Source organism: Vanacampus margaritifer, chromosome 9, assembly GCF_051991255.1.
Source record: "Vanacampus margaritifer isolate UIUO_Vmar chromosome 9, RoL_Vmar_1.0, whole genome shotgun sequence".
Classification (NCBI taxonomy): domain Eukaryota; kingdom Metazoa; phylum Chordata; class Actinopteri; order Syngnathiformes; family Syngnathidae; genus Vanacampus; species Vanacampus margaritifer.
In genome coordinates, this window is record NC_135440.1 from 18,521,905 (window position 1) to 18,548,197 (window position 26,293).

Consider the following 26,293-nt stretch of genomic DNA (forward strand, 5'->3'; position numbering starts at 1 on the left):
TCTTTTAACCTCAATTTCAAGACCCATTTTTGAATAATGCGTTTTTAGGCTAAGAAAACAAAACACTGTTGCTATGTCATTGTGGGAAATGCTAAAGCATTCCCAAATATGTTTTTGTGATTTTTATTCTCCACACTTTTTTTTTTGCCGTGTAACATCTCCCACATAATACTTTCGATTTACACTGTTCAAATTTCAACTTGCTTAAAAAATGTTTTACGCCCTTTTATGTCGTCTGATTCCAGATTACTTACAGCATTCGCACAATTTTACTTTAAATATCAACTTTCCACCTCCACTTCCATACATAAACTTATCATCACTACCAGGTGTCTGATACTGCTCGGTGGCACAGTTGGTAAAGTGCATTGTCCAGTAAGCAGGAGGTCATAATTTATCCCTCAATTTACTTCATAAGCATTCCACATGCATTCAAATCTTAGCATTTAGCTTTCAGCAGTCCCACGCAATTTCTCCAGAAATTGCACTTAGTCTAGTTTGAGTTAAAAATGTACCACCGAAGCATGTTTTCGCAAGTTTGTCATTGTTTTTCACATAATACTTATTTTAAAAACTTTCACTTTGACATGTTTTGACTTCTTAGCCCTCAAACATGCAAGTGAATCAATAAAGTGTTTTTAATATTGTTACTCACTTTTTATAGGCAGGAATTCAAAACGTGCCAACAAAATGAATGAATGATATATGCATTTATTTATATATGCAATCTAGACTTTCAGTTACAAGGTGTAAACACATATTTTCCCTATAAACAAGTATTAAAACAAAAACACATACAAATCAAATCACCTGTGCACATGTTTTTTTTTTTTTTTTTTTTTAAAGTATCCTTTGGCTTTTTTTCCCCCAAGACACAAATCAAGTCACCACCACGGACACAAAAAACACAAAATTTATCAATGCATTTTTTTTGTTTTTAAATCATGCGGCAAAGGCAGCTGTGATGAACACAAGACCACTTGACAAATGGTGCGGTTCTAACGATCGCAGTCTGGACCTAAAGCAGTGCGTGTGTGCGTCCAGGCAGGTACAGTTTAAGCTACCGTGTGACCAAAAGATCCCTTTCTCATATGTCAACATGTCCATCTAAAGCTCCCTGTGAGCTACTCATCACATTCACACTTATAGTCAAGGTTATTTACAGATGCTCAGGAACCCCCCTCCCCCCCTCCCAACAACAGGTGACATCAAGTATCTGTGACTGTACAAGCTCAATGCGTGCATCAGAGGCGATTGCCATCACTGGATCAGCTAGTTTACTGACGTGTCTTTTTTTTTTTTTTTTTTTTGCAGTCTGTTTTAACTGAGAGAGTTTGTGAATTAAGTACATAAGGTGACTGCACTCAAGTGACTGCATTGGAGAAACAAGGCACAAAGAGATTACAAAACAAATAGAACATGAACCGGTAACGAAAACAGCACACCGAGGAGTGACATTCGGATTTCTGGTTCCTTCTGTTTAAAAGAAACAAACACACCAAAGTATGCATCCAGTCCGTATGACACGCGCAGCATTGGGCAAATCAATCGTGTTTCCTTTACATTCTTGTCTGCGGATTTGCACGAGAGCCTGTAGATTGTCAATGCAGAGACATACGGTGGAACTTCCAATGCTTCAAAAGCGGCATTTTTGTGAAAATAGGTCCCAAAATGCAAAGTAGTGATTTCCATCATGAGGTCCAATTTTGCTTATTCACTACAAATAACGTCTCTTTGTTCACCTTTCTATGTCAGTGACGTATAGTGACAGGCAGAAAAATTAAATGCTCCTCCACTAGATGGCAGAAGGTACAATTCACCTGTGTATGTGTTCAACTAACATTTATGAGTAAATTGAGAGGAGATCATTATTTTAGTATTCATATTATTTATGTCATTTTTGTTTGGTGCTGTGTGGTGATATTTTTCAAATGTAAAATATGTGCCAAGCGCAATCATATTACAGCAATTCAATACATTTTCAAGATTGGAATCCAAAACCTCTCAACTGTGAGGCAGATATGCCAGACAAAATTAACTCCTCACACCATTAAATTTGACTAAGTAGATGCTAATGTTAGTGCACTATAAATTACCACTAGGTGACAGCAGTATTCCTCATTCTGCTTCTTCTCTATTATGGGCCTCAGTTTTTTTGTTTTTTTTTTAAATTTCTTTTCACACTTCTGAATGTCACTTGAAACATCACCTGGATAGTTATTAAGTTTTATGTTCGACCATTTAAGTCACCCAAGTTGTTGGAGGTTCCGCTGTATATTGGTATCTCGTCACTTAAACACATCTCTAGTCATTGCTGGTTGATGACATCATAGCACAATTCTCCAATGGTGATGCATTTGAATGTACTATACAAAAGATTTTTTTGAAACTTTTTTTTTTTTTTTTTTTAGGTGCATTACATTGTTGCTCAGATTCCCGGTGCACAACCTCTGCTGTTCTTTGGCATGACGGGTGTGTGTAATCACTCCTATGAAGTCCAGTATGTCACGAGATAAAATATATATAAAAAAAAAAATTCCCATAACACAAAAAGAAGGTGATCATTGGCATAGCAGTCCCAGTTTTGCATACATGCTTTTTTTTTTTTTGGGGGGGGGGGGGGGGGGTCATCACAAGTTCAACAGTCCTTAAGGGGGGAGTGGTTAGGGTCTTCAAGGCTGCTCTTGAAGGTGAGTTTGTTTATTTAAAAAAAGCAACAACAAAAAAAGCTTGTTTTTCTGCCTGGCGACACGTCCAAGGATGGAAATCACGATGAAAGCATGCAAGCTCATGTTCTATTCATGCTGCTGTTTTCCATGTTCCTTTTGTTTTGAATTATTACAAATTAAGACATTTTTTCTTTGTTTTTTGTTTCTCGGATGTTCCTCTCTGCTTCACAGTAGGCTGTGACGACAACGCAGCAGTGCTTAAGGGTGTCTTGCTTGATAGTTGAGACTGCACTTCACAGTTTGGTTTACAACAGCAGCATGTCAGATTTTTTTTTTTCTCCTTTTGGTGTTGTTGTGTGCATTCCTGTGGTTGTATTTGGTGGAGCCACGTATGTTTGTTTGTTTTTGGCTTCTTTTCTTCTTTTTTTTTCAGGCTCTGCGCTCCACCGGCTGTTGCAGACACACTTCACTTCCCGCCGACACGATGGGGAGTCTGTTGTCCATGTGGTAGCTGATCAGGTGGCTCACACTCTCGAACCGATGGTCTTTTGTACGGACCTGTGAGCACAAAACATATGTTAGGAAAATTCAATCTGTCGTAGCCTCCGTTCTTATTTTCTTGTGCATATTACCCCAGATGCCTTTTTGTTTTGTATAAATTGCCACATATACCAATCTGTCCAAATTTGACAATTTTTTAAAAATCCAAAATCATAGTATCACACAGAATTACTGTATAGATAATGATATAGGAAAAAGTCTGGCAATGCACAACACATTTAATTAAATATCAATTACAGAGATAAATTACTTTTATCAATATAAATAGCATGTAGCTGAATGACAAGCATGAAAGCTACGAGAGGTGCTGTCTAACAAACTGGAGATTTTTACTGTAATTATAGTTGTTTTTTTTCTATTACACGACCAACAAAGACGAGTATCTGATTTGCGGCCTTATTCATGTATTCTGTGCAATTTTATTATTTTATTTTACTTAGTATGTGACGAGTTATGTAACTCCTCAACTCCATCATGCGGTCTGAAATTCTTTTGTCCATTCAATTTTATTATTGTGTAGTCTTACACAAAACAATTAATTCATATTTCATTGTATTAATTATTGTTTATTGGGGGTATTTATTACTCTTGAAGGTCAGTTAATTCCAATCAATTGTCAACTTTTAACCCTTTTAAGTTCCAAAATGCCCTATGAAAATTTTACATAAATGTTCCGTCTCTTTGTAAACCTTATTATATCACAAACAAGTAAATAAATCATTTCATATTACTTAACAATGTACACCGAATGTCCCAAAAGTCACAATTCGCTTTCTTTTTATCATTCGGATAGACGTGAGGCTGTCATCATTTCACAGCTTAGGCTTTGCAGTTTTTCTAAGCCTATCATTCCCTTGCCCGTGGCTCACCAGGTGACATTGGAGCACCATTGCGAAATTTCCACCTGGCAAGAAGTTATTCAGTCCCCAACGGCAGTTGACTGACAGTTTCGAGAAGCTTTATTGCCATCAGACTGCTCATACGCATAGTACATCTTAAGCCTCAGGTTGTTGAGCATCACAATATTTGTCTTGAAGCCTTTGAATAACCTGAAGTTGGTCCATATTTAAACATGAAACTGTATGCAAAATCCCCGCGTCCCCCCTCAATTATGCCATCAGGACTCACCACTCCCTCCGGGTCGACGAGGAGCAAATGTTTGGGCTGTCCGCCCTGCTGTCCCGTGAGGACGTACTGCCCCGGCGTGGTTCCCGACTCCCGCACCAGAAAGTCTCCGTCGCGGCCCAGCAGCCTCTCCGCCTCCCTGCGACTTAAGCTGCCATGGAACCAGGTCTCGCACTGTAGCTGCTCCACCAGAGGGGGCGCTGCTGTCATGGAACCCCCTAGGGCATCATCAAATGGCTCTTTAAAGACAGAGGGATTTGTACTTGTATTAGGAGGACGAGATGTATCGACTCCATTTTTTTTTTTAAATGTATTTTCTGGCACTATTCACAATATGTAGAGATCTACTTGGCTTGTGTGCAAAACATAGGCTGGTTAATGGTGTCTAAAGTGAAAAGCTTAGGCAGTCTGCCAGTCATACTACATAAAATGCACTGTTAATAGACAAAGGCCCTTTTCATACTCTCATCTTCCTGCAGGCATCTTCCTGCATACCTGTTCTTATTGCATGGGTAACTGATTAACCCTTCATTTCCTCAAAGTAAAAATGTAACTATGGCTACCCTCATAGTACATATCATTAAGAAGTGGTTGGCAGTAGTTTATGGAGGCTTTTCTGGGTCAAAACTAAAGGAACATTTTTTTTTATTACATTGTAAATAGTGAACAAAAATATCTAAATGATTAAAAAATTCTAAACATTTAGACTTGAATACTGTAAGGTCAATTAAATTTTTGATTATACTTTTTTTTATTGATTTACTATTTTGACAAAAAAAAACATTGATAGTCACAATTCCATACTGAATAAATAATATACTCAACAAAAATATAAACGCAACACTTTTGTTTATGCTCCCATTTTTTATGCGATTAACTAAAAAATCAAATACTTGTTCCACATACACAATATCACCATTCCTCTCAAATATTGTTCATAGACTAAATCTAGTCTAAATCTGTGATACTGAGCACTTCTCCTTTGCCAAGATAATCCATCCGACCCACAGGTGTGCATCAAGATGCTGATAAGACACCATGATTAGTGCACAGGTCTGCCCTGCAATAAAAGGCCACTCTGAAAGGCGCAGTTTTGTTTTATTGGGGGAGGGGAGGGGGTGTGGTCTGGGGACTCAGAAAACCATATAACCCCCTCCCAATAAAACAAAACTGCACCTTTCAGAGTGGCCTTTTATTGTGGTCACACCTGTGCACCAATCATGGTGCCTAATCAGTCAATCTTGATATGGCACACCTGTGAGGTGGGATGGATTATCTCGGCAAAGGAGAAGCGCTCACTAACAGATTTAGCCTGGTTTGTGAACTATATTTGAGAGAAATGGTGATATTGTGTATGTGGAAGAAGTTTTAGATCTTTGAGTTCATCTCATAAAAAATAGGAGCAAAAACAAGTGTTTGCAATTTTGTTGAGTATAATAAATAAATGAGCACTACACAGTTAAAGAGTAGTAAAATGTGTGAGGTGCATTAGGAAGTTTTATTATTAACAAACAGTAGTTAACTTATTTTTTAACTATATTATAGTTAAAAATGTTAATGTTACTTAAAGACACATACATTTTATTACGCGCTATGGTTAGTCATAGTAACTCACTCATGTCAAAAGCATCTCTGTGAGCGTTGCCATTGGCGGCGGCTGGTGGGCGGGGCTTATCCACATTGACGTAAGAGGGGTCATCAAACATCTCTCGCCCCCCTTCCTTGGCACCTACTGAAAGCAAGCACAGAATTTATGTTACGCTAGGCATATTTAATCTTTCACTCTTCATTCTGCGCCTGAATGATAACCTTGACGCATCCCATCTGCTGCCTCACGGGCAAAAACGGACGCTCACCTGGCAGAGGCGGCAGAGGCTGCTTGTGAATGTCATTTTGACCCGGCTGGCCATAAGGCTGTAAAAAACACACACACACATCAGAAATGATTTATACACATGTAAAATTGTACTGCATGTGCAGAACGTTCGCCTTTGGCTACTAAAAAGGATTAAAAAGTCAATTGTGATGTGCTGATATTAAACAGAGTCTCTGTTACGCTTGCCATACAATCGATTATGCTCTTATCTCTTAAACGCAGAACCATCAGGATCTGTGTTTCATGTGAAAGCAATGCATGCGTACATACTGTAACTCTTGTCTGTCTCACCAGTGTGGCTCCCGGACGTGGTCTCATGTCAACCAGACCACCAGGGGGAGGCTGTTTACCGGGGAAGTTATTATAGTACGGGACGTCAGGCAGGAGGGCGGCCTCATCGTCTTCTTCCTCCCATGCAGAGCCATCAAATGGAGCCATTCTGATGTAGAAAGTGGTGCACAGAAGTCAAGATTGTATACAAACATGAAGTCAAGCCAATAGATGCATGTGTGCAGGAGTACCTGTCATGAGGCGTGACCAGTTTGGGTGGGTTTTTTAAGTACTGTTTGAAGCGCAGTTCGAAGGCCTGGCCGATGGTGCTGATGACTTCCTGGGCTAAACCCTCAGAGCATTCGAGAATGTGACATGCTGCAAGACAAGAGGACGATTATTTGCGTTTTGCTCAAATTATATGGCTATTTACAGAAACAAAAACCCTATTGGGGTTATAGTCTTACTCATGGATAGTTGGTCAATAACTTGGTATACCGTATCATATTTTCTCCAACAGTGGCCTGCACTCTAATAAACACAATTACTCAATTGGCCACAGGGTATTTTGTCCATTTGAAACTAATAAGTGGCTCTGCTCAAATAAATGCATATTTCCTTGGTTATTGTTACATGACCACTCCACAGTGTGGCCCGCCTTGGAGCTTGCCATTTTAGTGTTTATGCTCTAGTTTTAATCTATACATATTGTAGCTCAGCATATTTATTTGTAAATATATATTTGTTGAGTAGTTCAGCTGGAAATGACAAATGGTAAAAGACTATGACATATTTTTTCTTTATTTTTTTACCAAGTCTAAATTGTAATATTATCTTCTCAATGCATATCTAATGTTGTGTTGATGACAAAGCACTACATTATGTGAAAAAAGTCCTTGAAAAAAAGATTGTCAGATATTAATTTAATTTAAATTAAATGGATGGATGGATAAAGGAAACAACTTGAATACAACTTCTTAGAGGCACTTTCTTTCATTTTCCCCACTGTATCAGGAATTCCCGTAGCTTAATAAAGTGAACAAAAAAAAGAAGTGGAATCACTCTTTTCTACTTCAGATGACGTTGCTCTGTAATGTGAGACGGTGTGTGTCAAATTCCGATAAATACATTTATAAGGATTCCTTGGAATAACTCATTTAAGCCATTGAAGGATGAATTTGCAATGCTTTCTGCCCACGTACCCCTATTTTTTCACTCTCATCATCCTTTTTGAACACAAGCTAGGAGTTGGCAGAAATCTCAACGACAGAGAACAGATGCCAAAAAGAGGAGACAAACTACCTGCAGGAACCATAATTGGGCCTTTGTCAAATCCACCCAAAAAAGTAGAACCTGCCACTGCACCCTGTCCAAAACAGGAGGTGGCATGTTGTGATCCCCTACGTGCTCGGTTTGTTAGAGAAACACGAACATACTGTAACCAAAAACAGGTTCACTGCAAGGACAAACTCAGAGAAGCAGTGCAGTTCCCTGGTGTCAAATTATTCTTTATTATACACAATATAATCCTTACAATTCAACTAATAATGTGTATATGACATGGTTTTGGCAAAATACCACACCAGTTCAAGAATTACGGCACACTTTTGACCCCCCCCAAAAAAGCCTTTCTGAAATCAGCCTGTTTTGAGGGGGCGGGCATTACATTTAAATTTAGTGATTCTTCCACATACAGTATCACTAGGGGTACTGTAACCACACTTGTCTGAGAATCACTCGTAGTAGATCCATGTATGAGGTGCATACAGTGGACACATTTGCAAAAAACACAAATACAAATTCCCACCAGGCCAATATCTTCACTGAACAACTAAGTATGTGTTGCTTAGGAGAAGCGAACAATAATAAAACTCACACCAAATGGCGGATTGTTAAGTTACATTACAATCCGGCAACATTCAAATTGGCTTGCTCACAGACATTTTGGCAAAGATTAACGATTAATTAATTAATTAACGATTAATTAATTAAAGATTAACTTGATTGTACAATTTTAATGGCTCGGCAGGCACTCTAGAGACCTTAACTATCTGTATAAAAGCATTTAAAAAGTCGATTTCCCATAATATGTCTCCTTTAAGGACAAAATGAATCTGTGGTGGCGAGGAAAGACTTAAAGTGACAGATTGGCAATGTTGCTGCTATTGCTCACCTCTCTGGTTGACTGGGTCTTTGGCCACATATGCTACGTACTCAGCCATGTCCTGAGGGAGAAAGGGCGAGGCGATTAGGAGAAAGCGAGGGGATCAATATAGGAAGAAGAAGAAGAAGAAGAACAAGCAGAGTGCATTTTTGTGACAGGAAAGGCCGGCAAGAAGAAAAACCAAGCCGCGGGGCTTTTGGAGTTGTAACAGGAGTTAGGAAAAACACAACACAGAGCTGAAAGAGAGATAAGCAGGAGTAATAATAAGATCAAGCTTAGAGGAGAAGAAGACCGGCGAGGCGGCAGTGGAGTGAGTGGTAATCATTGGAATAGAAGATGACAGAAAGAAGCAGGAAGGACTAATATGCAGGCTGGTGTTTGAGCAAGACGGAAAAACGCCAGAGAGAGAGGGGGGGGGGTGAGCTCAGAGAGGGGGCTCGGGTGACTCACTGGGTCTCCTCCAGAGGCGAAGGAGATGGACTGCATGTGATGATTGGCGATTATCTGCGGAGGGAAAAAAGGGAAGAGGACGAGGAGACAGACACAGAAAGAGAGAGAGAGACATGGATGACATGAAGGACGGGAGATGAGAGCATGTGGATGAGGAGACATGCCGAGTCATTACTGGCAGAAGTGCTTTGTTTTTCCGTCACGTGAGTGCCATGAACTCTAAACGGAGATATAAAAGCGAAGGGCAACGCGTGGGACATCTTTTCAACAGTTTGCTACAAAAGTAGAGGACGGATCAATATCAGCATTAACACTTGACAATACTCTCTGCTCTCAGTGTTTGGCCAGAGGCTCATTTTGCGAATATCTGCCTGTTTGTGTTAAAAAAAAAGAAAAAGGAAAAAAAAAGTACACACTGCATTACTATCTACCATCGGAAAATAGGAATACATAACAAGGGTTGTAAAAATAGTTGAAGTGTGTCCCTGGGAATTCATGGAAGTGGAAATGGTCATTTGCAAGAATAAACTGCAGGATGTTCTAGATCTTACAGCATAATTACTGTTAGAACAACCACGTTTATTAAACTTTTAGTTGCACTGCATCCCTCGGTTTCACACAAACACTTCCTGCACAGCAGATGAGGCAACAGCTTTTGCATGCAATGATAACTTAGAAATTGGTATGTACGAAACGATTTGGCTATGGGCAATAAAATTGGAGAAAATGCATTTTACAGAGCAGATGCTAGCATAAATTGCAAGTAGATGAAATAGAATGGCTAATCTGGCATGAAAATGACCTGCAAATGGAACATTTTTTTTACTGGTCTGAAAACAATTGTCACTAAGCTTTCCATTACATCCGTCAAGCATCCTCAATGCACAGTTAACAAATGTTTTATGATGGTGACCGTTTGGAACTAATTAATTCACATGTTTTGATCAACAAGGACGCCAACCAGCATCATTTGACTTGTGCTCAGTTTTGGATGTATCACTATTCGCAGAAGACTTCAATTCATATTTGGACTATACACGCAGAGAGTTCTTGACTGAGGAAGGCTGCACACCCACGTTACATCCCCTACGTTGGCGTTCCCCTCTGGAATTTGACCTGAAGATGTTAAATGTTGCCACTGCGCTATAATTTGCATGTTATCTTTCAAGTTACGCAAACCCTGTTCATCCGTTGCGCTCGCAACACCCACCAGACTCTATTATTATTACTCGGATGTTACGTATTGGCTTTTTTGTCTGTCATATGACTGGTTTAATATGCGATTACTGCAGTGTGTGCAACCGTGGTCACTGCCAAAAAAGAGATTCTGTCCCACCTGTTTGCAGTCGGATGCCAGCAGGTTGAGGCTGCTGGTGGAGATGGTGAGGCTGATTGTCATGCCAGCAAACTGCAGATTGCTCTTGCCCAAAATAGACGCAAGGCAGCGTGAGGACGGCTGTGAAGGAGAGAAAGCAGAATTAAACAACGCGGGTGTAGCGCGGGGTCACCAACCTTTTTGAAGAGCTGATTAATTCAAAGGGTTACAGTTCATCAATGTGAAGCGACTGATCGTGTTAACAGTTTCTCATAATATCAACAATGAAGGTAGCAAACAGATAAATATCAAAATGCAACACTTGATTTCTATACATCTTTGCAAGGGTTAACATTAACACATGATTACTTCTGCAACATTCCTAGAAAAACACAACGTCCCATCACCAGTGAGCTATTTCTAGAACAGGCCCACGAGCGACTCATGTGGTCCTTGGAGGCGATCTGGTGCGCGCGGGCACCATTTAGTGACCTTTGGTTAAAAAAAAAAAAAAAAAGGACTTTGATAAGAGTCTCAGCATGTCCGTGTAGGAACCTGTGGGTGTATGTGTGTAAGTGCTCGTGACTGGGCTGGGGTGCGAGGAACAGCTGCAATTGTGAAAGCGATCCTGTCTGCTGTGCAAGACCAACTGTGGCCCATGAGGAGCAGACAGGACGATCCACAAAGGCCGGGCCCAGACCGTCTCACGAGAACACCAGTACTATTGTGCCAGTCTGTCCGTGGTAGCAAAACTTTGGGATAGGACTCACATGCCTGGCTAAAATAACCAGAGATTACAATAATTAGAGGGACCTTTTAGCTTAGCTAAATCATATAATTGTGTCGGCTACGCTCTGCTACGGGCAAGGAATTCCTTGGTTAAACAGTGCTATGACGCGGGGCCATTGAGTATAGCCACCTGTCTGCTTTTAGTTTTACAAGAATACCGAGTACAGACCGGCTGTTGCAGCTAATCTCTAGTTCTCTAGTTGGCTCCATACAGCCGAACGCCCCAAAAGTGGAACAATTTACAAAAAAATGCCTCGAAGGTATAACAGAACTTTATAATGCGAGACGTTTTATGTGTGAAGAGTCGGCGTCACCAAAATACACAATGAATGAGGTGATCACTGCCACCCTCAAATATCCACACTCTCACCTTTTTTCTTGGCCATTTCCTCTCTTTGTATTTATTATAATATAGCTAGGCCAGTTCAGTCCTCTTCCTCATTGATAATCGCACCATGTTGATTAGTAGCACTTTATTTTTGTCTTGTGGTTAACTTAATTTTAATTCATATTAAAACATGTTTTATGATGGCGCCACTTTTCTCCCGGAATGAATCCACCCACTTTAAATTATGTCCTACGGGACTCACTTGGAAGTCGCACTGTATTCAACTTTGGAGGTTCCGCTATGACTCTCGAGCCCCTCATGTAGCGAGGGCGCATGATTTGTAATTACCTGCAAGTACACCACTGTCCGCAGAAGTGTACAATCAATCTAAATCCAGACGCATGTGTGATGCGCCAGATTGTGCGACTGAATAGCCGACTGACCACAGAGTGGACAATCAAGCTAAATCTAGCTCTTATCCCGAAAACCCTTTACCACCGCTGCCCACTTAAGAGGTATAAATAAATAATGTCCCAAATGGGTGTGTGTACATAGACAGTGTGCACGCTGTGTACCTTTCTTCTTCGCTGTGCTCCTTTGGCTCCCGGCACAGCCTCGCACACCACCGAGATGGCCTCCCTGAAAGATTTACAACATGCAAGCATGGTGTACCATATCATTACCACTGACACCTTCCTGGACTCGCTTGTTGTGTTGCGTGGATCAAATGACCGAAATGTATTGTCGCTTGGGGGATGTGCTCGCCCCCGCCAGCGACACAGACGAAAACATTGCGACGGAAACCAGAAGGAAACCACTGGAATGCCACAACATTCTAATTTAAGGGGGGGGGGGGTCAAGAAAGCAGCAGACAGGCAGACACGTACCATGCAAATGCAAAGTCAGACTCTTCAGCGGGGGGAAAATGACGGACAAGCAGGAAAACAGAAATGTGTCTAGCCACATTTGAACCATATAACCAGACACATGAGGAATGCAACACTCGAAATAGCAAATATTGTGGCCTCACCTGGTGACCTGAGTTCTTGTGTTGAAGTCCAGGGCTCGCATGGATTGTAGGACCTCCACGCAACCCATGTACTGCACAGGAAATAGGAAGTAAATGCAACATGAGCAACACAGGAATAAAACAACCTTTTCCTCTTATCTTAACTATTAAAAAGTGTGCCAAATAAACATACAGCAAACCCATTAGACACTTTGTTAGGTACATCCGCAATATAAATTACGTGATTGTTCATAAATGTGTCAATATTAGGGGTGTCAGATTATAATTTTTTTTAAATCGTAATTAATCACATTGTGAATTAATCACTGTTCTAAATGTACAATTTTTTTTCCCTTAAGTTTTCAAACTCTTGTTACCATAAAAGTGAAAAAATGTTAAACTAATAAAAATATGGCTGCATCTTTTAGTCATTGATACAGTAATTTCATAATAATTCTTAGTTAAAATTAAAAAGATGCGCTGTACAGTAAAAAAAAAAAAAAGTGTGATATTGATTTATTTTGGTCATATTTCTGCCACTAGATGGCATAACTGGATTTGTAAGACAGCTCAGTGCATTTTTCTTTTCATATTAAGAGCTAGCTAATCTTTAACATGAAGTAACTTGTGAAATTCTGTACATTATTAAAATTGTAAAATCCAAAATGACCCCAGTCTCCACAAATATATGCATTATTATTAAATGTAATACTGCTAGATTTTGACGTAGGGGTGTCTGCTGCGTTGCAACTGAAATTTCTACAGTCCAGGCTTTCCAAGTGAGGGGCGGTCATTAATCGTGTGTTGAAAAAAATTTCTGGCGTTTAAGGAACTTTATATGGAATATAAACAATATATGGAATGGAATAGTTTACAGATTAATCTTTAAGCTTTTAACTGCTACTGTATAGACGCACCATAAGTTGAAAAGGTATAAGCAAACCAACGGTGACAAGCTACAAAGTCATTCACATACCCGTACGGAGTAGGAAACACCGGTGGTGCTGACCACGTTGTCGGAATGCAGCCAACCACGGGTGGGCTTGTTGACGAAGGAGCCATGCCGCGTCCATTCGTCCCCTCCGAGCTGAGCACCTTCTACCCGTGCCCTCCTGGACGCCCCTCCCAGCCGGTTCATGTCCTGCAGCGGGGGTCGGGGAGGGGGAGAAGGAGCGGTTAAAGGGGGGAGCGGGTGATGCAGCGGAGGGGAGGAGCTCGAGCTGCTCCCGTCGTCCCCGGGGGACTCGACAGGTGCCCGGGGCTGCGGTGGCCTGCTGGAGGCCTTGAGTCCTGGGAGTAGGGTGGCAGAGACGCCCAGGCGCAAGGAGCCCATCCTTGGGAAGAAGGAGCAAAGGGTGGTGGGGCTGTTCTCAGGTGGCCGGGGAGATGAGGGGGGCAAGATGGGGGTGAGGGAGGAGGAGGACAGAGAGGAAGGTAAGCCAGGAGAGGGAGTGAGAGGGGTGGCAGGACTTGAAGGAGGGAAGGACGATGGATTGGAGTTCGTCTCGTCAGTCGAGCTGAGCGATTCACTTCTGAAGTGGGTGTACTTTGTTTTCGGGACAAGCTCCATAGTGGTTCAGTTTTTGTGTCAGCACAAGTCCACACAGACTGTAGTGATTCGTATCAAGGTCTTTTTGTTTCTGAATTCAGAGTTTCTCTCTTAAGGACGCACCGCCGGTCTCCGTCAGCGTAAGAGAGGCATCCATCTGTCCAGTTGTCAGTCCTGCACTCAATAACAGGCAGCCCAAAGTGGACCGCTTTAAAAATGGCTTCATCCACAATGAAAGCAGTGTTAAGAATGTCTTTTAGGAAAAGAGCGGCGCTCCAGACGATGGCTGTGTACAGATGTAGACGACGGTTGCTTTGGAGCGTCTCAGTGCGTGACATGTTGACATCAGTTCGCTTCTCAAATCAGAGTTCATTGTGTGATCAGCTCATGACCAAAAACTCATCTTGCTCCAGCGAACAGGATTTTTTTTTAAACTGAGATCTCGTCTCTCAGTCCAGCTGTCATCGGCACCAAAGAAAATCAACACAAGTGATTGTCTCTCAACACCACTTGCATATGTGTTTGCGTGGGATACTGCTCTGAGGAAGGAGTGTGCGTGTGTGTGCGCGCATGTGTGTGCGGGACAGCTCCCTTGGCAGCTCTGTCCAGCTTGACACAGGCCGATAAAAACCCTATTAGCAGCCAACGAGGGAAATCGCAAGGGGGCTGAGCACACTAACAAGGCGACGACACATACACAACTTCAATTGGTCAACAGCCTACAACACACCTGCAACCTCAATCGGCTAAAGGAGAGAAAGCAAGCTTACAAGTATATGGCTAGTGTCCAACTCCTGGTAGAAGCACCCTTGTTATTAAAGCCCGCAAAAATATTCTACTCCCTCTCCTTCTTCCTCCAAACGATTTGGTGTCCGCCCTGACTGGCCCTAGCTGGCTCCCTAACCGTGTTGTCTTCCTCCCTCTTCTTCCAGATCACTTCTGGCGCTGCCTCCTTCCCTTTCTCGGCACTCCTTTCTCTCTTCTCCCTCTCCCCTCGCCTCTCCTGGAAGTCCTCTCTCTTCCTCCACACAATGTACTCAGCCAGCCTCTGCCTCTCCAGCGCCTCCGCCCTCTCCCGCGCCACCACTTCCTCTCGCCTCTTCCAGATTATCTCCCCCTCGCCCCCTCCCGCGGTTGCTTGTCCGTTCTCCAGGCTGTCCCGTTTAACAGTACCTCTTGTTTAAAAAGTGTTAACCCCCAAGCCTCTCTAGCCTCCCTCGCCTCGAAGGGACAGCTAGAGGCTAGACATGCTCACCTACTTAGACACCAGAGTAAATAAGAAAAGCAAAAGATTTAAGACTGGGCTAGCGTCGGCCCGTTCCTGACAGAAGTTCCTGATATGGCTAAAAGAAGTGAGGCTGTTGTGGTTTGAAATTGGTCACCTCCAGAGCACCATTAGAAATGTGGTTAAGTGTCTGACATACACTGCAGTAGCACGGTGGTGATGTAACACAAGAGGATGCAGGTAATTGGTTAATGAAGGGCAACGGGTTTGTTGTGATAGTAATGAGACCTGATTTGTAATATACAATTAAACTCTCACTCTGCTGACCCCTTCAATGCATAGCGGCCCTAACCTTGTTAACGCCAAGCAAGATGTCCAGATAGTAGTCAGTTACCTGAGAGAAGAGCAGTGATGTAGGCCTCATTCATCTAAAGATAAAGCTTTCCGAGCTGTAATCCAGTGTACAGATGTAGTGTACCACTTTATATTCTGCATAGTCCAACCTTAAAGGCAAACAACAGTCTGTTGACATTAACAGTTCCCCACAAGCCAAAGTTCCGCAAAGAAAACAGTTAAACCTGCAACACCTCCGCCTCAGCGCGGCTCAGGCACTAGTCATAGTCACAATCTCTTGACCTTTACTCCCTCCAGGGAGATCGGCACACACCTAACTTAGATAACACCTGCAAGGTTTGGCACCAATATCTATGTGAAGTAAAGACAAAAAAGACACTTCAGACAACAGCTGAAGTCCCACGCACCAGCTTGCGGCGGGCGCACAACCAACAGTCGCCCACAACCAGTCTAGCACCACAGAGGGGTTTGTCTAGCAAAGCTTGCTAGTCATCCATCTGGTCGTGGATTAGAAGCACCGTGGACGATCCGCTCACAGTCGAACAGTATGAGACAGAGATTGTTAAAGAAGTATGGCTGGAAAAGTCACCCTGCATTAGGGCCATCTAGGGCCAACCATCAAGGGGCCACCAAGGCCAAACCAAACAGTCTGACAAGCCCCAAATACACGGATTGTTCTTTTAAAAAAAGATTTACAAAAGATTCAAACTGCAATTACTTATTTAACTAGCACAACTGAACTGTTCAAAGAGTGGTGTTAATCCTCGTGTTGCCAAAAGAATGCTTGAGCGCACACAGGAAACAGGGGAGGTCAGATGACTCCAGAGGAGATGACTCGCTATACGTCCGCGGACATCCTGAGCCATCTACACATGGGCAGTACGATAAACTGCCAAAAACATAACAATAATCAATTATTTAAACTAGCCACTAGCCACTTGCTGTACAGAACCTAACTGCTGAAAAAGGAGAGTTGATCCTTGCGCTGCCAAAAGGATGCTGAAGCGCACAGGGGAGACAGCAGGTTAAGTGAGGTGACTTCAGGGAAGATCCGCTATACGTCAGCGGAAATCTTGAGTCATCTACACATGGGCAGTGCGATAAACTGCCAAAAACATAACAATAATCAATTATTTAAACTAGCCACTTGCTGTACAGAACCTAACTGCTGAAAAAGGAGAGTTGATCCTTGTGCTGCCAAAAGGATGCTGAAGCGCACAGGGGTTAGGTGAGGTGACTTCAGAAAAGACCCGCTACACACAAGGGGAAATCTTGAGTCATCTGCACGTTGACAGGAGAAGAACCTGCTACAAACATTATACTAATCATTAATTAGCAGTGTCAAGACCAGGTAGCCATGCACAGCAAATTGTCCAGGTGGAATGAGTTTGTTAATCTAATTTATCCCACCGTTCCTCCGACCGGCACATCAGTTTCACTGATGGTGATTCAGGTTCACTGCAGGTGATTAAGGTGAGATCAGGACAAAGGAAGCGGCTGAGACTCGCCATTGGGTGAACACAGAATGGGGAGGGGGGGGGGGGGGTCGACAGGTGACCTGAAACAACCCTGATTCTCTGAGACTGGTGAGCTCAGCGCAGACGAGGACCGTCTAGAGCGTGAAAACAAAAGGCAGTAAGTGTTCTGAAGGAATTTTCTAAAAACTGTACACCATTACAAATTCAAATGTACTGCATCGTCTCAACTCAGTGGATACAATTACAGAATGGAGAAGCACCAGTTTTAAAGATGTAATACAAATAAAAAAAACTTTACATTTCACTCCGTCTGCAGCTGCAGCCCATTGCCATGGCAACAGACGATTAAAAGAGATGCCTGTTGAGGAGGTTTGCTGAGTAAGTCCTGACAACGGCAGAAAAAGAGTTGGCAGACAAAGAGCGTATAAATCGCACGACAGCGGCTAATCATACTGCTGAAGACGCCACATGATTATTTCTTTGTCTCACCACACAGGAGGACCAAACTCCCCCTGAAAGATCAATAGCTTTCAGGAAATTATCAAAGTTGGAGCGGCGTCGCGCCAGCCATAAAAGCCAATCAATGTTGACATGCCATGTTGGCGGCATGCGACTGGCTCCAACTAGGACATGTACGGCAAGTTAGAGTAAAACAACCCGACAGCAAGCATAGAGAACAACACAGATGTTTAAAAAACTTGCATAAAAAACAACCTGAATATTTAAAGATAAAGATTGACGGTAACAACACACTCGCAGACTAGAACTTCAGAAGGTCTACTTGAGTGAGTGGACTTAGTTCTTTTCTGTACAAACAAGTTTCTTATTTGGTTTAAAAAACAAACGGGTCCATATTCACATGACAGAAACGTAAGGCGCTCGTCCGTCCGTTCCTTCCTTCCGCTCAGTCCTTCCACTCCCTAAAAAAAAACGTCCCCCGCTGAAACGCTCTTTCGCTGGATTGATTCACAAAGTCACCATTGGCTACGCGTCTCCATCTTTCCACTTGCCCTCCTCTGTATTGGACTGTCCTCTCCTCTTCTTCTTCTCTCCCCTCCTCTCCCTCATTCACTCATTTCGGGCGGATGGTGGAATGGCAGCGCTGCCGGGGCGGACAATGGCACTACTTCATTGTGCTCCTCTTCTCCCCCTCTACTTCCACTCTGTCTGTCCTCCCCCTCCCTCCTGTCTGGGCGGGTGACGCTGCCTCCGATTCTTGCCCTTACCGTCTCTCAGCATCACTCTCTCTCTCTCTCTCTCTCTCTCTTTCTCTCTCTCTCTCTGTAACACACATACAGTACCCCTCCTTTCCTCTCATCCTGTTTCCTACCCTCCCCCCCCACCTCCCGCAACCTCAGTTTAGCTTGTGTACATGTGTATGCACAGCAGGATGCTCCCGCCGTACATTAGCTCTCCGCGGGGAGATGGAGATGTGGAATAAGTGAGGAAAAAAGGGCTGGCATGGCTTTGGGGGGGGGGGGGGGTCGACTGTCCAAAGCGCCGGCTTTACTCATGTTTGGTAACCTGAGATGCTGAGAGTGAAAGAAAAGACAGAGAGACGGGATGGAGACAGTTCAACCCTACCCCTACGTAAGGTAGCGACACTGTGCCTTAGTGTTATTCTCTCAGGAGAGCAGCAGCAGAGATTGCCGTTCAAGCGTGAGAAAGCAGCGTTGCGGAAAGCAGAGGAAGTCACCCAGAGTGATCCACAGGAGTCCTCAAATGACACTACAGGCACTGCAGTACCGCTACATAACCATGTGGCGTCTATCTACTGGGTATTTGAGGTGTGTCAGAAAAGTCCCGGGACTGGTGTCACAAAAGATATTCCAAACACAAACTGTGAGATTTGCCCTTTGATGTGGGCCAGTCCTTCTAATAGATCCTGCAGTTTTTGCTTTGTTCACTGCTAGGCATATTGCGGTTTTAAAAAGTCAGGATTTCAAAACTGCTAACACTTATCATAAGCAGTATGAGTTTTTTTGTTTTTGTAGTCCTAACAGCTGGCAAAGCTGACATGACCACACCCCGATCAGTCACAATTTGACAAATCCGCTATTCAAATTTCAGTATGATTGAGTGTCACCCAACACTCTCGAACAAATTCAAGGTAACGTTATTATATTAATGGCATGCTATGTTGAATAACAGATTGCAGCTACAATTGGTGAAATAAATACTATTAGATTTTAATTGCATTTATTGTCATTATACAAAGTACAATGGAATTTGAAGCTCTGTCATAAGTATAAAAAATATATACAATTAAATTAAATAGGATAAAAATAAATAAAGCCAATACTGTACAAAACTACTGTATCTACGATATATATTGCAATGTGCAAAAGTGCAATCACTAGATTGCATTAAATGGGAAGTTGTTTGCTCAAACATTTACTGATAATACATTTTAGAGCTGTAATTGCAATACTGTGAAATTGCGATATTTTTGCTCAAAGTTAATATACCGTGAGAACCTAAGAACTTGATCCCAGCCCATTCAGTACGTGAGATGAGACAAGAGCTGCAATGGGACAAGTTGTGTATCCTTCACCAAGAAAACGCACCTGCTCACATTCCCTGAGCAGTGAGCATCCGTCAGTTCCTGATATCATAAACTTGAACTGGCATCGTCATACTAATTTAAACTCCCAACTTGCCTGACCTATCTCTGTGTAATGAATTTTATTTATTTTTTTCAAGCTCAAGAAGTGTCATCAAGAAGACGTGGACGAAATCAAGATGGATGTGATGATGGAGCTTTAGAAAATCCTGGAAGACTGCTTATCAAAAAGTATAAAAAAAAATGTGGCAGAGAAGGCTGAGAAAATGTGTGACTGCAGGGGGAGCTTCGAGGAAGAACATTTGGTCATTTGGATTCTGTGACAACTGTCCTGGAACTTTTCTGACACGTTGTAAGATCATCTTACAGACACACTGTGATATGATTGGTAGCCTGTATAGTTATTGAGGAAGAGTGTAAACCCCCACCATGAAACACATGACACACTGTGGCAAAGGGTTGACAAAAGCCAAAAATGGGACTAGCGTATCATAGTATTGAATGATAGGACAGTTTTTTATAGATGCAAATTCCTGCTATTCATCTACCAGGAAAGCAATTTTGTTTAATTTTAAATGTAATTAATGAAAAAAAAAAAAAAAAGGTCAGGCACGGCCACCCTTTTTGACTCCAGAGAAATTAGATATCAAAAAGTTAGCAATGAAAATAAATGATCGCTTTTAAATCATCCGATTCCTATTGAAATTGTGGTAGCGTCTGCACTATCTACAAGGCTAATTAGATTCTTCTGCTTTGATCAAGCAGCTGCCCCTTTATTAGATTCATTTATCATATTTGAAAGTGATGAACTGCAGGAGGGTTCACTTAAACCCTTTGACGAATATCCACGTCAGAGGTGTACAAAGGAGTATTGGGGCTGAGCTGAAAAGGAAAAAAAAGATACAATAGAGAAACGAATTGAGAATAAAGCAAAATTATAAGAAATACGTCAGAATGTAATGTGATTAAAGTCGGATTGTTCTGAGAAAATAAAATCTTTTCAAGCTTTCAAGTTAAATTTATTCTTGTTCAGTTTTTATTTTTTCCCGTAACCATGTTATTTTCCTAACTCCATTCTCAGAATAGATTTTCAACAATATTCCGATTTTTTTCATCCCTCAGAAATATTATAAGTTTCTCCCGTAATATTTTACTTTTTACTGTCAAAAAACAACAACTCATAGAACGACTATTGTCATAAAAAATATAAATACAAAAATATTTTTGCACGACTACAAATGTATTCTTACCTAATGAAAAAGTAAAATTGCCATTTTATTCCTCATGACATTCCGTTTGCATGCACTTATTATAACTGTCTCATGGAAGTTTTCAGTTTCAGGGATGTGATTTGACCAAAGTGAAATTATCTGAAAATTTAGCCGGGGGGGTCTGGGGGCCGCTGGCACCCAGCTAGGTCCAGGGCAGTGCCCTGGTGGGGGGACAAGGGGGGCGGAGCCCCCCGGAGCTCATGAGTTTTCCGTGTTTTTAAGTACTTTCAATGCACTCACATGACAAAGAAATAGACAAAACAACAGCATAAATTTTCAATGTATATTGAACTATCCAATATAAAATGGCAGTTTTAGTCAACTCAAAATCAGTCACATTCAAAAACATTGGACTGCCTTTGCTTTTAAAAACTATCACTGAGACTGTGATTACTAAGTTAACACATAAATAATGTTGAAGAGTTCAAATTTCATGAACAAATAATTGTATCATGACCAAATGAAAAGTAACTCATATTAGAGCATACCACAAATGTCTGTTATAGCAGAAGATGTTATCTCTCGGAGTCATGTGCATACACAATGAACTACTACTATAAAAAAAAAAAAGGTTTTTTTTTTTGGGGGGGGAGATAAAAAAAAGCGGAATTCCGCGAATTAGCGGAAAAATCACATCCCTGCAGTTTGGCCTCTAATAGTTTTCTAATTTCTGATACAATATTTGCCAATGGCATGTTATGCCAACCCTTTTTGCCACAGTGCCCCGTTGTGCTTGTTGCTGTGTGTGTCTTACCACATATTCCATTGGCTGCCTGTGAGTCTGTCACCCTAAAAACACCAAAGTGCACATGAGCACAAGACAGACAGACAGACAAATCGCCGAGCCAGTCAAAGAGCGTGCGCCGCCGCCGCCGCCGCTGTTGCTGCCCCACGTGCAGCTTCTCGCCTCCCAGCATGCATTGCTCCCCGTTGGAACTGCCGAGAGGGCCGCGATGGGAAGCGGATCATGCACAGAGACGTCACGTTAAGCGGCGAAAGTGCAACGCTGAGTGTGAGAGAGTACAGTAAAGAGAGTGTGAGAGGGAGCCGAAGAGCGAGACGGAGAGGCAATAATCCAGAGAGCGTGTCGGAACACGGGCTTTGGAATGATGGGAATTAACTGAAAGGAGCGCATGTGTAGGATGCTTGTGTTTCGGCACGCCTGACGGCACACTGTCTCCGAGCGTGCGGGAGAGCGGCAGCTGCAGATAGTCAACATGAGATCAAACCGTTATGAAGAGCACTGGATAGAATGTGCATACAATTTGTGAATATACTTTACACAGTATGCTTAAAAGGCAACTTTAACGGAAACACCACCAAGAGTTCATCAAAAATTCAGTCTTTACAAAGATAATTATGCTCTGTTTTGACCGAATCAGAGAGGTATTATGCTAATTCTTACCAATTTCAACAATATGATCTGCTTTGTCGTCCACTTTATAACGATTTAGATTTTTTTCCCCTCATGATGACATTCTCAGGGTTCGCCTGCATGTACTATTAAAACTGTGTTGTTAAACAATCAAGGAGAACATGGTTTACAACATCACATTTTTTAAACGAGCTTCTCTTGCACTCAGGGATGACGATGAGGCACTCTATCGTGGCCAACTGCGGCTGAAACGAAATGAAAGATAATGTATCTAATGGTAAATATATAACATAACTTGCTTTGGACCATGTCACCGTCTGATTTAACGCAACCCAACCCACCCGGAGTTACTGATACATTCTCGGGTCACCGACACCATCGGATTGCCACGATTCACGTAGGTGAACTGCAAATTTTGCCAAAAGGGGAGGGATTTTTATGCCCGATTCTTATAATAGCACAGAGTCGTTATTTGTTTCTTTTTCATTAAAAAAAAAAAAAAAGTTTTTGATCTGATTTGAGTAAAATTGTGGTAGAGAGAGAAGATTAGATTAGGCAGCCATTCAGCAAGAGATCTCCGTCTGCCCGTCTAACGGCGCACACTGCAAACATGTGAGCTGGCTATTTTGGGTTTGCCCCCCCCCGCCGCACTCCCACATCTCTATCTGCTTCCATCATTCCCTTCCTGCCTCTCTCCTCTTACATCGTCCCCCTCGCTTTGAGCGCCTCACACTTCCCTTAACACCGGAAGTCCTGCACCAACTTTGGGTCACAAATTTGCCAAGTGAATACCAATTTCAAACCTTTAAAAAAAAAAGTTATCATGGTTAAAAAATACTAAGTAGGCATCTCACAACAGATCTCAACGGGGAACTTCCCCTATTAGAAACGGAAGTGGTTAAACATGAATATAACATGAACCTCTATGATTTCTGAAGTGAAAATCTGGATGACAAAAATTGCAGTACAGACGCTCCCCTACTTACGAACATTCGAGTTACGAACAACGGTACATACGAACATGTCTGCGCGCATGTCAAAAAATGTTCGGAAAAAGATGCTGTAAGTAAGATTTTGTATTGCGCACCTTTTTCCGAGTACTGTAGTGCTTCTTTCCGCCGCTAATACCAACGCTTGGCGCTGTGAGAGCTCACCCAGCATTGGAGGCTCAGCAACGTGTCGAGGAGGAGGAAGAAGAAGAAACGCCTGTCGCTCATAGATAAAGCCATCGCACTCTTCGAGCAGCAAGACCCAAATATTGAACGTTGCACAAAGGTTGCAAATCAATTGAATGATGCCATACAGTGCTACCGCATCATTTATGATGAAAAAAGAAGAAAACTGTGCAATCGTCGTTAGATCGCTTCTTTCGGCCAGTTTCTAGTAAATCCTCCAAGGAAGATACTCATCGACCCTCAACTTCTTCCTACATTGAATTTACGGAGGAGGAAGTAACTTTTGAAGCCCATTCCAGCGACGACGAAGAACCTCTCATGATATAAAATCCTCCTCTTCCTCCTCCATCAAATCCTTAAGCATCGAGTACATCTTCCAAAAGTAAGTTAAACTTCATTTTATTTATCTTATTACGTACATGTACATACTGTGTGTGTCTCTCGCTCTCTCTCTCTCTAACATACGTAGTACAGTACTGTACGTATTGTTTTTAAACATAAATTATAATACAAAATATAGCACTGAAGCAACTTACGAACAAATTCACCTTACGAACGATCGCTCGGAACGTAACTCGTTCGTAAGTTGGGGAGCGTCTGTATAGTCATTTTTTTTAAAACATAGAATCTTTTATTTCCATGCAAATGCATATGGATTATAAATAAATAAATAAAAACTGTACAAAACATTCCTAATTGTTCCTTATTTATAGCATGAGTGCTAACCCCACCCACCCACTAAGGCTTCCACGTTAGGCATCAATTAACAAATTGACCAAATGCCACCTACCAACTGGTTCATCCAATCACATACCACACTAAGACACCATCACATCCTCGCCGACAGTTTGAACTTAGAACCCAAGTGAACCGGTTAGTAACACGCAACACAAATGCTGCAGTTGTTACAATGGGGTAGATGCCACGGACTTCCGACTTTCACACATCAGCATCGTTTCCGGCCACTAATCGCCGCGTTACAACACTCGCACCCCCACCCCTGCGCCGCGCGCTCCCGGCGTCTCAACTCTCTGAGATGCTTTGTACAACTGAGACGGACACACTACGCACTCGCACTCGCACTCGTCAACAGGAACGCGCAACCGAGGGGCACAAAGGCGCAAGAAATGGGACGCGGCCCACACGTCGCAAACAGGAAACGGAAACAAAGCTGATGTGTGAAAGCCAGGAGGTCCCGCCTCCTCCGTGGCATATACCCCATACATACAAAAAAATATCATTCCATCCTTCTGTAATGTATTTTTGCTCTGCGAGGCCGTGAAGGTGTCAGAATGTGATTGGATGAGCGAGTGCAGCAGTTTGTGTTTGTGCGGTCAGCGAGTTCGCAACTGAACATATCAAATGACGGAATTGATTTACGTGACGTTAACTCGACTATCATCACCTGAGCGTCAACTACGAATAATTTGAAGTCATGCAACCCCAGCAGTAAACACTTTTTTTTTTACACACATCATTAGCATTGTTGACAAGATGAAGGAATTCTCTTCATAATTTTGCGCTATTTTGCAATTTCAGGTGTTTACATCATCCTTGTGTGACGTCCAAACCAAAACCGGTGTAAACATTGCAAAACAAGCAGGGGACAGGAAGTACTGCTTCATTCCTGGTCGAGTAGACACGTTTCAAGTTGTTCCATTGTATAACCACAATGCTTCCACCATTCGTGTTATGCTGCCTCCTCTCATTTTTAGAAACTGTGGCTGGAGCTATTTTATCATCATGTTAACTGCACTGAAGTGAAGTTGTAAACACGATGATGCCCGATGCCTCCAAAGTCACAATTTACAAGTAAAAAGACTTTGTTTGTTGCTTAGCTGGCAACACCAGTTCTTCTGTAATGGCAGCCATGTTTGTCAGTGAAATGAAGTGCATGTCAGCGGTGAATGCGCTTTGAGACATGGAAGCTGTTTAACGAAAATAATTTTTTTTTTTTTTAAAAATCATCCTCACTACTAAATTTAAATTAATCAATAACATTGATTAATCACACAGCCCTAATGACAATTAATTTTTACATTTTACTTCGAAAAATGGCCTGTGAGAGTATAATAAAGGCTTTATGAGTTCAGTTCAACCCTGCAACAGATTTTATCTATTTCCATTAACTCCTATCGGCTGCGCTGGCTCTTAATAGCTCCACCGTGCATCCAATTAAAAATAATAAAAATGACACCAAGGCAGCGACTGAGCGGCGCTGGAGGAAATGCAGCTGCGGCCCATTGTTTGAGGTCGAGACCTTGAAAAGAAAACTTGCATTCTGTCGCCACAATACGCCCACACTGACAGACAAATACATCAAATCGTATTAAATCCTGTTGACGTGTGCTCAAGTTGATGGCAAGTAAGTCGCCGCTGTTTTCGATTGATAGCATCACACTCGTACTCACGACTTGCACAGATCTGCCAAAAAAGGAGGCAGAGACGATCGCAAATGTCACGCCGTGCCGTCAGTCAGGAAGCAGGACCGAAACTTTTCCCGTTTGATTGATGCCGAATTGGACAGATCCAATTTTAATCAAGTGGATTTTTGGATTGAGCCCATTTTTGCGTTAGAGTGCCCTGAGATTGCCGTCTGCCCGTCTCTGTTGCTTTGGGCCTATACGTGTTTGTCTGACTCTTGACACGTCCGAATCTGCCACTTTTTCGACCAGTTGTCGCCGTCTCCATTTCATCAGCGTCGATAGCTTGACCGTATATAATATCACGTCAGCGAGCGGTGTGGC

At 42.3% G+C, this 26,293-nt stretch overlaps 1 protein-coding gene across 7 annotated transcripts in view; it reads right to left on the reverse strand.

Annotated features, from left to right (window-relative positions):
* Positions 1-691: 691 nt before the first annotated feature.
* The window catches only part of shc1 (SHC (Src homology 2 domain containing) transforming protein 1), a 28,274-nt gene continuing 2,672 nt past the window's right edge, over positions 692-26,293 (reverse strand). The window contains exons 2-14 of one of the 7 annotated variants that reach the window (XM_077576505.1): positions 21,751-21,785; positions 13,533-13,697; positions 12,578-12,648; positions 12,123-12,186; positions 10,452-10,571; positions 9,116-9,169; positions 8,675-8,726; positions 6,753-6,879; positions 6,523-6,670; positions 6,212-6,269; positions 5,971-6,087; positions 4,359-4,594; positions 692-3,227 (exon numbers count right to left, since the gene is read on the reverse strand). In XM_077576505.1, coding sequence (XP_077432631.1) covers positions 3,099-3,227; positions 4,359-4,594; positions 5,971-6,087; positions 6,212-6,269; positions 6,523-6,670; positions 6,753-6,879; positions 8,675-8,726; positions 9,116-9,169; positions 10,452-10,571; positions 12,123-12,186; positions 12,578-12,648; positions 13,533-13,697; positions 21,751-21,762 — 1,353 coding nt within the window. In that variant the 5' untranslated portion in view covers positions 21,763-21,785 and the 3' untranslated portion in view covers positions 692-3,098. Of the gene's footprint in view, positions 3,228-4,358; positions 4,595-5,970; positions 6,088-6,211; positions 6,270-6,522; positions 6,671-6,752; positions 6,880-8,674; positions 8,727-9,115; positions 9,170-10,451; positions 10,572-12,122; positions 12,187-12,577; positions 12,649-13,532; positions 21,138-21,750; positions 21,786-26,293 lie in introns of those variants that run through there. The other 6 variants (XM_077576507.1, XM_077576503.1, XM_077576501.1 and 3 more) reach the window with 6 other exon arrangements.